General features: G+C 45.4%; 1 protein-coding gene across 5 annotated transcripts in view; it reads left to right on the top strand.

The window, feature by feature from the left end:
• Nucleotides 1–12,184, top strand: part of hdac4 (histone deacetylase 4) — a 281,514-nt gene that overhangs the window by 253,732 nt on the left and 15,598 nt on the right. For all 5 annotated transcript variants that reach the window (XM_036958952.1, XM_036958951.1, XM_036958950.1 and 2 more), the window contains one exon: nt 6,133–6,266. In XM_036958952.1, the coding sequence (XP_036814847.1) occupies nt 6,133–6,266 (134 nt within the window). The remainder of the gene's footprint in view (nt 1–6,132; nt 6,267–12,184) is intronic.

The following is a 12,184-nucleotide window of genomic DNA, read 5'->3' as shown; positions in this document are numbered from 1 at the left end:
AGCTCACGGATAGAAAGGGAGGCAGACAGTCGGAGTAGAGAGATTAATTACGATTGAAAGAACCTGCATTTTCATCAAGATATTTTCTATTTTATTTGTCAGCTTTAGGCCTATGTATTTTACTTAGTTGACGATGGAAGTTGGCCTATAGGCTATCTTTGAGTTCCATGCGTTGATTTCTTTAGCCGCCAATGGATCACGGTGTATCAATGTGTCCATATGGTAGAGAGTGTTGCTCTCGCATTAGTTGAATTTGATCTTTTTGATTTTTATCATTTTAATTCAGATTTGCATGATTGACCACGTGACAATGATTTTGAGAAACAAAAACTTGATTATTGAAATTAAACTGTTCCACAAAAATACACATTTGAAAAATCATAACTGGCGCACAGATCAGTAGAAATGGTAGGATAAATTATAAGCATCCCCAAACTTGAAACTCACACGCCACCTATGTCCTTACTACAGTATAACACTGTTACAGTCCTACCACTCCAAACATGTATTCAAGGGAGGGGAAGGTGATGAGCATTTCTGGTTGGTCATCCTGTGGGTCTCTCCCTCCTTCCTCTCTTCTCCTATGGTCATCTCACTGCTAGACTGTTGCTTTTGTTCCTTCCATTTTTTTGACTCGCCACTAGGGCTGTGGCTGTCATCCTTTTGTCATCTGCTCACTGTCATGCAAATGACTGCCAGTCTCACGGTAATTGACTGTTAATTAACATAAACACGTTTAGTATCTTCAGGCCTGATGTGCGCCCTTTGAAAACATATACATTTCAAAAAGTATAAAAAATCAGTTTACTGGGTGTACTAAACGTTAGGAACACCTACCTAATATTGAGTTTCACTCCCTTTTGCCCTCAGAACAGCCTCGATTAATCGGGGAATGGACTCTACAAGGTGTCGAACGCTTTCCACAGGGATGCTGGCCCATGTTGACTCCAATGCTTCCCACAGTTGTGTCAAGTTGGCTGGATATCCTTTGGGTGTTGTACAATTCTTGATACACACAGGAAACTGTTGAGCGTGAAAAACCCAGCAGCGTTACAGTTCTTGACAGAAACCGGTGTGCCTGGCACCTACTACCATACCCCGTTCAAAGGCACTTAAATACTTTGTCTTGCCCATTCTCCCTCTGAATGGCGCACACAAACAATCCATGTCTCAATTGTCTCAAGGCTTAAAAATCCTTCTTTAACCTATCTCCTCCCCTTCATCTACACTGATTGAATTGGATTTAACAGGCAACATCAATAAGGGATCATACATTTCACCTGGTCAGTCTGTCATGGAAATAGCAGGACTTTCTAATAATGTTTTGTACACTCAGTGTACACCATCACAATAAATCCATTATCTAGTTCATTTAGCAGACAATATATGCTTATAAATCCTGTGCATTATTTTATATTGTATGATTTTATAGTATGAAGAATATAATTTAACTTAGCTGAATAAAATATGAAGGATATTTTTAGGACATTCCCGAGCGAGTGCGCAAATGAAATGGCTATGCTGAGTGTAAAGTGATCATTTGAAACAGGTCTTATCCACTAGATATAGAGTTTTTTGGCAACTTTAGTTGTGAATGATACAAGACTTAGAATGTCTTAGAAATCAAAACATACATGGGCTGCATGATGCAACTGTTGGTGATTTTGAAAAAGTCAACAGCAAAACTTGCGCTCTGTTCCTTGCCTCAGGCCCGCACAGACTGTTCTCTCATCTAGTTATATAATATTCTCACCCATCGGACTGTTCTCAATTTAATATTGTCTTTACTAATATGTGAAATTAGTTTAGATTTAGAATGGGTCATAGGAGGAGATTACCGTCACGTGGAATTTGACTGTGGTCATGACTGCCGGTGTGACGGTAATATGGTAACCACAACAGCCCTACCCGACACCTCCCCACTTTATTGTCGACTGTCTCTTTTCATCTCTCATCTCTCTGTTTCCCTCGGTCGGTTTTTCGATACTCCTTATTGACACTTTCTGTACAATCTTGAATAGTTTAGGAGACCTTTTGCATCCCACATTCTCTGTTGTCTTTTGGGGGGTTTTTACACTAGTTTCAGACTCTTTAAATCCTTCTCTTAGAAGTAGTTTGGACAAGGAGTGGCTGCAATGTACTCAGTGTAGGTTGCATTTACTCCGGGCCCATAGATCACTTCCATGGTATGACAAATATTTTTAAAGTATGAAAATGGGGCGAACTACCCCTTTTAACTCGCTCCCTATCCTCACTGTATGTAGATTCTTTATCGTTCTCAGTTTCCCCAAAATTCTTGAGGTCTTCTTTCTTTTCCTCTTTCCCGTTCCACTTGTGGATACTTCTCTCACCATCCAGATCATTGCCATCTGCATAATGGCTTATATTTCAAATTCCATTTATTTTCTCTCCCTCAGTTTCACCATGATCCATGCATTTTTCTGGGGATCCATTTTCTTTTCTTCATCAACCTCGTTCTCTTTCCTCTTCATTTGTTTCAACACTTTCACTGCCATCAATATCTGTCCATTCTTCAACACCCTCGTTGGTCTCCCAATCCTCTCCGGGTTTTCTGTTAGTTCAATTTAACCCTTTATCTCCTTTGTCACAATGTCCTTCATTACCTCTTCACTCTTTGTATTTCCTCCTCCTCCTCCCCCTCCTCTTCATCCCCGTTCTCCTCGTCCTCGTCCTCCTCAACCCATCCACTTCCTCTTCTTCATCAACCTTTCTCACCAATTCAGTCGTTTTCTGTGTCTGTTCTCGCTCTCTTTTCTGCAGCTTCCTCTTTTACCATTCCCTTGTTTCACACTCTGTCTTTCATTCTACTGAAGGTATAACTCTTAATTTCTCTCCTCCATCCTTTGCTGATTCTTTCTTAGTCTTGCCACCTCCATCCTCTTCTCTCCTGTCTTCCTCCTCCTCTCCGGCTTGTCTCTCCCTCGCTCTCCATCTGTCCTCCTGCTTTTCACCAAGAGTTGGAGTTTGAGTGGGGCGTCTCTCGCCAGTAGCTTGCATACTCTCTGGAACCTTCTCTCCCGCTGCTCTAGGAGGACCACCTTTTCACTGAAACAACAGTCGTCCTGACTGATGCTACTCCACTCGTTCATAGTGAATGTTATTTCTTTATGTTCTCTACTGACTGTTCACTAGATCTGATTTGGAAGTCAGGTTTGTTTCTTTAGACAAAACAAGTGGTTTGGGTGAAAGATCTCTTCTAAACTGGCTTCAAATAAAAATGCTCTAAAAATGTGGGAGAGGTTGTGTGTGTGATGTGTGTGTGATTTGTGTGTGATGTGTGTTGCTAGTTACTACCAAAGGGATGGAAAATTGGATTCTATAACCATGGTAAAAATAAATCACACGGTAGCCTACAGCATAAGCCTCAACATTAGACAACGGACCAATCACCAAATTCTAGTACTTACATTTGATCCTGACCCATTCAATGAGCACAGAGGAACAGGAAAACTGACATTGTTTTTAAGCTAGATGTATTCACGGAAAAAAACTAAGATATCATTCACCTAACCTCTAACTGCTAAACCCCTTTACCTAGCCCACTTCAGCCTCCTAGATATCATTCACCTAACCTCTAACTGCTAAACCCCTTTACCTAGCCCACTTCAGCCTCCTATGTTAGAATACCACCTTCTAGAATATCACCCCATTAAACATCACATCTCACTGTGACATCTGGCTTTGTCGCTCTCTGAGAACCTTTTGTGCAATCTCATTCATTTCTATGGTACTATGACCAACCATATTTTTCACAATATAGGCCTAACTGTTCCGGTGTATAATACCAGTCAAAAGTTTAGACACACCTACACATTCAAGGGTTTTTCTTTATTTTTACTGTTTTCTACATTGTAGAATAATAGTGAAGACAACAAAACTATGAAATAACACATATTGAATGATGTAGTAACCAAAAAAGTGTTAAACAAATGTTTTTTTTTTATATTTTATATTTTAGATAGCCACCCTTTGCCCTGATGACAGCTTTGCACGCACTTTTGCATTCTCTCAACCAGCTTCACCTGGAATGCTTTCACAACGGTCTTGAAGGAGTTCCCACATATGCTGAGGACTTGTTGGATGCTTTTCCTTCACTCTGCGGTCCAACTCATCCCAAACCATGTCAATTGGTTTGAGGCAAGGTCATCTGATGCAGCACTCCATCGCTCTCCTTCTTGGTCAAATGGCCCTTACACAGCCTGGAGGTTTTTTGAAAAAAAAAACTGACCCTTGGCTAGTTTTGAAAAACAAATGATAGTCCCCCACTAAGCGCAATCAGGTTGGGATTGGGTATCGCTGCAGAATGCTCTGGTAACCATGCTGCTTAAGTGTGCCCCTTGAATTCTAAATAAATACTCTGTGTCTCACAAAGACACTTTGGAACCAAAAATCTCAAATTTGTACTTTCCTCCAGTCTAATGTCCATTGCTCATGTTTATTGGCCCAAGCAAGTCTCTTCTTCTTATTGGTGTCCTTTAGTTGTGGTTTCTTTGCAGCAATTCGACCACGTAGGCCTGATTCACACAGTCTCCCCTGAACAGTTTATGTTGAGATGTGTCTGTTACTAGAACTCTGTGAAGCATTTATTTGGGCTGTAATTTCTGAGGCTGATAACTCTAATGAACATCCTCTGCAGCAGAGGCAACTCTGAGTCTTCCTTTCCTGTGGCGGTGCTCATGAGAGCCAGTTTCATCATAGCGCTTGATGGTTTTTGCGACTGCACTTGAAGAAACTTTCAAAGTTCTTAAAATTTTCCAGATTGACTTAAAGTAATGATGGACTGTCGTTTCTCTTTGCTTATTTGAGCTGTTCTTGCCATAATATGGACTTGGTCTTTTACCAAATAGGGCCATCTTCTGTATAACCCTACCTTGTCACAACACAACTGATTGTCTCAAATGCATTAAGAATGAAAGAATTTCCACAAATGTGGCACACATGTTAATTGAAATGCATTCCAGGTGACTGCCTCATGAAGCTGGTTGAGAGAATGCCAAAAGTGTGCGAAGCTGTCATCAAGGCAAAGGGTGGCTACTTTGAAGAATCTCAAATGTAAAAATTATTTTGATTTGTTTAACACTTTTTTGGTTACTACATGATTCCATATGTGTCATTTCATAGTTCTGATAGTTTCTCATAGTTTCTTCCCTATTATTCTACAATGTATAAAATAGTTTTACAAAATAAAGTAAAACCCTTGAATGAGTAGATGTGTCCAAACTGTTGAGTGGTAAAGTATATCATTGTTGAGAGAAACAACATCAGACACATCAGGTAGGCCTACAGATCATATGGGAAATCTATATTACATTACATGACAAGCACTTCCTGCCTCATTTTAAGACCTCATTCTCGCACATTGTTCAGGTTCGTTAATCCCAAATTAACATTTACCTGAGCCACTCCCAGAATCTATCGAATATGTACTAGTTATATCCTTGCCATGATGGACACATCAGCATTGCCTGTCAACACTGTTGTGATGGTAATCCGCCAGTAACACCACAACCAGTCCTACTTTACCTCACATCTCCTAGCATTAATAACCATGGCACTCTTTGGTGACACACAAGCACACACACCCGCATACGATCAGATCCAACTGTAATGCCCTGTTCATGCCACAGAGCAGGAAACCTCTTACCGTCCACCTCATGTTCACAAAGCTACAGGATCAAGTTTGTTTGAAGGCGTCTGTCTTTGGCCCATGTAGAGCAGCACCGTGAGCGTGCCAGCAAAGCGCTTTCCCTAAAACCATTTCTGAGATCTCAGTCTAGAGCTGGGGCTTACAGAGAGGGGGGGTCTGAGGAGGGGTAGGGGGGGTTGAGGGTGCTATGGCGGAATGCACCCCCAGAAGATCAAACATTGGTGGCCCGAGCCAAAACACTAAGCCACATTTATTAAGATTAAATCTGTCTCGTGTTATGCATTTATCCCCCAGTAAATCTCTGGTACCTTCTCCTTCTAAAACCTAAAAGAGAAAATATGATGCAATACCCTTTTCTCCCTCCTCCCCTTACTCTCTGTCTGCATTTGTTTTGATCAGCGTCCAAGTGCCAGAGTCGCCATAGACTAACTCTAACCCCCACCTCTGGCATTTCCTGTCCCCAGGTTTCGGCTACCTGACCAGGCAGCTGATGGGGCTGGCCGGGGGACGCCTGGTACTGGCCCTGGAGGGGGGCCATGACCTCACTGCCATCTGCGATGCCTCTGAAGCCTGCGTCTCTGCTTTGCTAGGAATCGAGGTAAGAATGAGGGAGGGGTTTCTATAATTGTTGTCAATAATTTGCCACTGCACCTGTTTGGGGAGACTGTCTCTACACATTTAGTCCAATCACAGGCTCAGCCAGAGGTGTGGTGCTTAAAGGGCCTTGGCCCAATGTTTCCGCCAAGGGAGAGAGGTGGAGAGAAAGAGAGACCCTGGAACAGTGAGTTGACAGAGAGAGATGGAGAGGTGGAGAGAAAGAGAGAGTCTAGAACAGTGAGTTGACAGAGAGATGGAGAGGTAGAGAGAAAGAGAGAGTCTGGAACAGTGAGTTGACAGAGAGATGGAGAGGGGAAGAGAAAGAGAGAGTCTGGAACAGTGAGTTGACAGAGAGAGATGGAGAGGTGGAGAGAAAGAGAGAGTCTGGAACAGTGAGTTGACAGAGAGAGATGGAGAGGTGGAGAGAAAGAGAGAGTCTGGAACAGTGAGTTGACAGAGAGAGATGGAGAGGTGGAGCGAAAGAGAGAGTCTGGAACAGTGAGTTGACAGAGAGAGATGGAGAGAAAGAGAGAGTCTGGAACAGTGAGTTGACAGAGAGATGGAGAGGTAGAGTGAAAGAGAGAGTGGAACAGTGAGTTGACAGAGAGAGATGGAGAGGTGGAGAGAAAGAGAGAGTCTGGAACAGTGAGTTGACAGAGATGGAGAGGGGGAGAGAAAGAGAGCGTCTGGAACAGTGAGTTGACAGAGAGATGGAGAGGGGAAGAGAAAGAGAGAGTCTGGAACAGTGAGTTGACAGAGATGGAGAGGGGGAGAGAAAGAGAGCGTCTGGAACAGTGAGTTGACAGAGAGATGGAGAGGGGAAGAGAAAGAGAGAGTCTGGAACAGTGAGTTGACCGAGAGGTGGAGAGAAAGAGAGAGTCTGGAACAGTGAGTTGACAGAGAGAGATGGAGAGGTGGAGAGAAAGAGAGAGTCTGGAACAGTGAGTTGACAGAGAGGTGGAGAGACAGAGAGAGTCTGGAACAGTGAGTTGACAGAGAGTTGGAGCGAAAAAGAGAGTCTGGAACAGTGAGTTGACAGAGAGATGGAGAGGGGAAGAGAAAGAGAGAGTCTGGAACAGTGAGTTGACAGAGAGATGGAGAGAAAGAGAGAGTCTGGAACAGTGAGTTGACAGAGAGAGATGGAGAGGTGGAGAGAAAGAGAGAGTCTGGAACAGTGAGTTGACAGAGAGAGATGGAGAGGTGGAGCGAAAGAGAGAGTCTGGAACAGTGAGTTGACAGAGAGAGATGGAGAGAAAGAGAGAGTCTGGAACAGTGAGTTGACAGAGAGATGGAGAGGTAGAGCGAAAGAGAGAGTGGAACAGTGAGTTGACAGAGAGAGATGGAGAGGTGGAGCGAAAGAGAGAGTCTGGAACAGTGAGTTGACAGAGAGATGGAGAGGTGGAGCGAAAGAGAGAGTCTGGAACAGTGAGTTGACAGAGAGATGGAGAGGGGAAGAGAAAGAGAGAGTCTGGAACAGTGAGTTGACAGAGATGGAAAGCGGGAGAGAAAGAGAGCGTCTGGAACAGTGAGTTGACAGAGAGAGGTGGAGAGAAAGAGAGAGTCTGGAACAGTGAGTTGACAGATGGAGAGGGGAAGAGAAAGAGAGAGTCTGGAACAGTGAGTTGACAGAGATGGAGAGGGGGAGAGAAAGAGAGCGTCTGGAACAGTGAGTTGACAGAGAGATGGAGAGGGGAAGAGAAAGAGAGAGTCTGGAACAGTGAGTTGACAGAGAGGTGGAGAGAAAGAGAGAGTCTGGAAGAGTGAGTTGACAGAGAGGTGGAGAGACAGAGAGAGTCTGGAACAGTGAGTTGACAGAGAGGTGGAGAGACAGAGAGAGTCTGGAACAGTGAGTTGACAGAGAGGTGGAGCGAAAGAGAGAGTCTGGAACAGTGAGTTGACAGAGAGAGATGGAGAGGGGAAGAGAAAAAGAGAGTCTGGAACAGTGAGTTGACAGAGAGATGGAGAGGTGGAGAGAAAGAGAGTCTGGAACAGTGAGTTGACAGAGAGAGATGGAGAGGTGGAGAGAAAGAGAGCGTCTGGAACATTGAGTTGACAGAGAGATGGAGAGGGGAAGAGAAAGAGAGAGTCTGGAACAGTGAGTTGACAGAGAGATGGAGAGAGAAAGAGAGATGGAGAGAGAAAGAGAGAGTCTGGAACAGTGAGTTGACAGAGAGATGGAGAGGGGAAGAGAAAGAGAGAGTCTGGAACAGCGAGTTGACAGAGAGAGATGGAGAGGTGGAGAGAAAGAGAGAGTCTGGAACAGTGAGTTGACAGGGAGAGGTGGAGAGGTGGAGAGAAAGAGAGCGTCTGGAACAGTGAGTTGACAGAGAGATGGAGAGGGGAAGAGAAAGAGAGACCCTGGAACAGTGAGTTGACAGAGAGATGGAGAGGTAGAGAGAAAGAGAGAGTCTGGAACAGTGAGTTGACAGAGAGATGGAGAGGTAGAGAGAAAGAGAGAGTCTGGAACAGTGAGTTGACAGAGAGATGGAGAGGGGAAGAGAAAGAGAGAGTCTGGAACAGTGAGTTGACAGAGAGAGATGGAGAGGGGAAGAGAAAGAGAGACCCTGGAACAGTGAGTTGACAGAGAGAGATGGAGAGGGGAAGAGAAAGAGAGACCCTGGAACAGTGAGTTGACAGAGAGATGGAGAGGTGGAGAGAAAGAGAGCGTCTGGAACAGTGAGTTGACAGAGAGATGGAGAGGGGAAGAGAAAGAGAGAGTCTGGAACAGTGAGTTGACAGAGAGATGGAGAGAGAAAGAGAGAGTCTGGAACAGTGAGTTGACAGAGAGATGGAGAGGGGAAGAGAAAGAGAGAGTCTGGAACAGTGAGTTGACAGAGAGAGATGGAGAGGTGGAGAGAAAGAGAGAGTCTGGAACAGTGAGTTGACAGGGAGAGGTGGAGAGGTGGAGAGAAAGAGAGCGTCTGGAACAGTGAGTTGACAGAGAGATGGAGAGGGGAAGAGAAAGAGAGAGTCTGGAACAGTGAGTTGACAGAGAGATGGAGAGAGAAAGAGAGAGTCTGGAACAGTGAGTTGACAGAGAGATGGAGAGGGGAAGAGAAAGAGAGAGTCTGGAACAGTGAGTTGACAGAGAGAGATGGAGAGGTGGAGAGAAAGAGAGAGTCTGGAACAGTGAGTTGACAGAGAGATGGAGAGGTGGAGAGAAAGAGAGAGTCTGGAACAGTGAGTTGACAGAGAGAGATGGAGAGGTGGAGAGAAAGAGAGAGTCTGGAACAGTGAGTTGACAGAGAGATGGAGAGAGAAAGAGAGAGTCTGGAACAGTGAGTTGACAGAGAGATGGAGAGGGGAAGAGAAAGAGAGAGTCTGGAACAGTGAGTTGACAGAGAGAGATGGAGAGGGGAAGAGAAAGAGAGAGTCTGGAACAGTGAGTTGACAGAGAGATGGAGAGGTGGAGAGAAAGAGAGAGTCTGGAACAGTGAGTTGACAGAGAGATGGAGAGGTAGAGAGAAAGAGAGAGTCTGGAACAGTGAGTTGACAGAGAGATGGAGAGGTGGAGAGAAAGAGAGACCCTGGAACAGTGAGTTGACAGAGAGATGGAGAGGTAGAGAGAAAGAGAGAGTCTGGAACAGTGAGTTGACAGAGAGATGGAGAGGTAGAGAGAAAGAGAGAGTCTGGAACAGTGAGTTGACAGAGAGATGGAGAGGGGAAGAGAAAGAGAGAGTCTGGAACAGTGAGTTGACAGAGAGAGATGGAGAGGGGAAGAGAAAGAGAGACCCTGGAACAGTGAGTTGACAGAGAGAGATGGAGAGGGGAAGAGAAAGAGAGACCCTGGAACAGTGAGTTGACAGAGAGATGGAGAGGTGGAGAGAAAGAGAGCGTCTGGAACAGTGAGTTGACAGAGAGATGGAGAGGGGAAGAGAAAGAGAGAGTCTGGAACAGTGAGTTGACAGAGAGATGGAGAGAGAAAGAGAGAGTCTGGAACAGTGAGTTGACAGAGAGATGGAGAGGGGAAGAGAAAGAGAGAGTCTGGAACAGTGAGTTGACAGAGAGAGATGGAGAGGTGGAGAGAAAGAGAGAGTCTGGAACAGTGAGTTGACAGAGAGAGATGGAGAGGTGGAGAGAAAGAGAGAGTCTGGAACAGTGAGTTGACAGGGAGAGGTGGAGAGGTGGAGAGAAAGAGAGCGTCTGGAACAGTGAGTTGACAGAGAGATGGAGAGGGGAAGAGAAAGAGAGAGTCTGGAACAGTGAGTTGACAGAGAGATGGAGAGAGAAAGAGAGAGTCTGGAACAGTGAGTTGACAGAGAGATGGAGAGGGGAAGAGAAAGAGAGAGTCTGGAACAGTGAGTTGACAGAGAGAGATGGAGAGGTGGAGAGAAAGAGAGAGTCTGGAACAGTGAGTTGACAGAGAGATGGAGAGGTGGAGAGAAAGAGAGAGTCTGGAACAGTGAGTTGACAGAGAGAGATGGAGAGGTGGAGAGAAAGAGAGAGTCTGGAACAGTGAGTTGACAGAGAGATGGAGAGAGAAAGAGAGAGTCTGGAACAGTGAGTTGACAGAGAGATGGAGAGGGGAAGAGAAAGAGAGAGTCTGGAACAGTGAGTTGACAGAGAGAGATGGAGAGGGGAAGAGAAAGAGAGAGTCTGGAACAGTGAGTTGACAGAGAGATGGAGAGGTGGAGAGAAAGAGAGAGTCTGGAACAGTGAGTTGACAGAGAGATGGAGAGGTAGAGAGAAAGAGAGAGTCTGGAACAGTGAGTTGACAGAGAGATGGAGAGGTGGAGAGAAAGAGAGAGTCTGGAACAGTGAGTTGACAGAGAGATGGAGAGGTGGAGAGAAAGAGAGAGTCTGGAACAGTGAGTTGAGAGATGGAGGCACCCTGTTTTTTATTCTGCATCCTCTCTCTTTCTCTCCATCCCTTATTAATCTATTGTTTCTCTCTCTCTCTGTCCCCAACGCCCAATGTGGGAGGATCCCATGGCCAGTGGCCAAGGAGAAGGGAGGAAGTAACAAGCTTTAAATTGTACAATCTGAGGTTAATTGTGGGAGTGTGTAGGCTGGGCCTGGAGCTGAACAAACTCTCTGACAGCGTCCCAAATAGCACCCTATTTCGTATGTAGTGCACGATAGGGACCATGGCGTCCTATATAAATAATGAATAATCGCACTTGAAATAAACTGACGTATTAAAAGACAATAAATGGGTTGGCCAGTGCTGACCCTTGGCTAGTGCTGACCCTTGGCTAGTGCTGACCCTTGGGTAGCGCTGACCCTTGGCCAGTGCTGACCCTTGGCTAGTGCTGACCCTTGGCCAGTGCTGACCCTTGGCTAGTGCTGACCCTTGGCCAGTGCTGACCCTTGGCTAGTGCTGACCCTTGGCTAGTGCTGACCCTTGGGTAGCGCTGACCCTTGGCCAGTGCTGACCCTTGGCTAGTGCTGACCCTTGGCTAGTGCTGACCCTTGGCTAGTGCTGACCCTTGGCTAGTGCTGACCCTTGGGTAGCACACACAGATGAAGTGCTGATGTAATGTCTAAAACCGAGGGGGCGCAGTGGTCAGAGGCTGATAAAAGTGAATTTCCAGGCCCCTGAGTCCTGCGTTTGTATAAACTTAATTTATTCTGAGCAAGTGACCACCTCTAAGTGTTGCTGCAGACCGACCCAGGCCACAAACACACACCCTCTGCGTGTTTTCTGTCATTGGGACATGGGTGGTGTCCCAAACAGCACCCTGTTCCCCATATAGTGCACTACTTTTAACATGGGCCCTATAGTGCACTGTGTAGGGAATGGGGTGCCTTTTGGTACACAGACAAGGAGATAACCTGCTGAAGTCGTTAGCCAGTTAGCCCAGTGCGACTTTAAAACCTCCATTAACGAGGTGCGTGGGGCTATATCTCGTAATGTACTGCCTCTTATTAAGCACCAATACATTCACCCACACCTCACTCTAATAGTGCACCAAAGAG

Source organism: Oncorhynchus mykiss, chromosome 22, assembly GCF_013265735.2.
Source record: "Oncorhynchus mykiss isolate Arlee chromosome 22, USDA_OmykA_1.1, whole genome shotgun sequence".
NCBI classification, from domain to species: Eukaryota; Metazoa; Chordata; class Actinopteri; order Salmoniformes; family Salmonidae; genus Oncorhynchus; species Oncorhynchus mykiss.
This window is presented reverse-complemented; position numbering and strand designations above follow the sequence as displayed.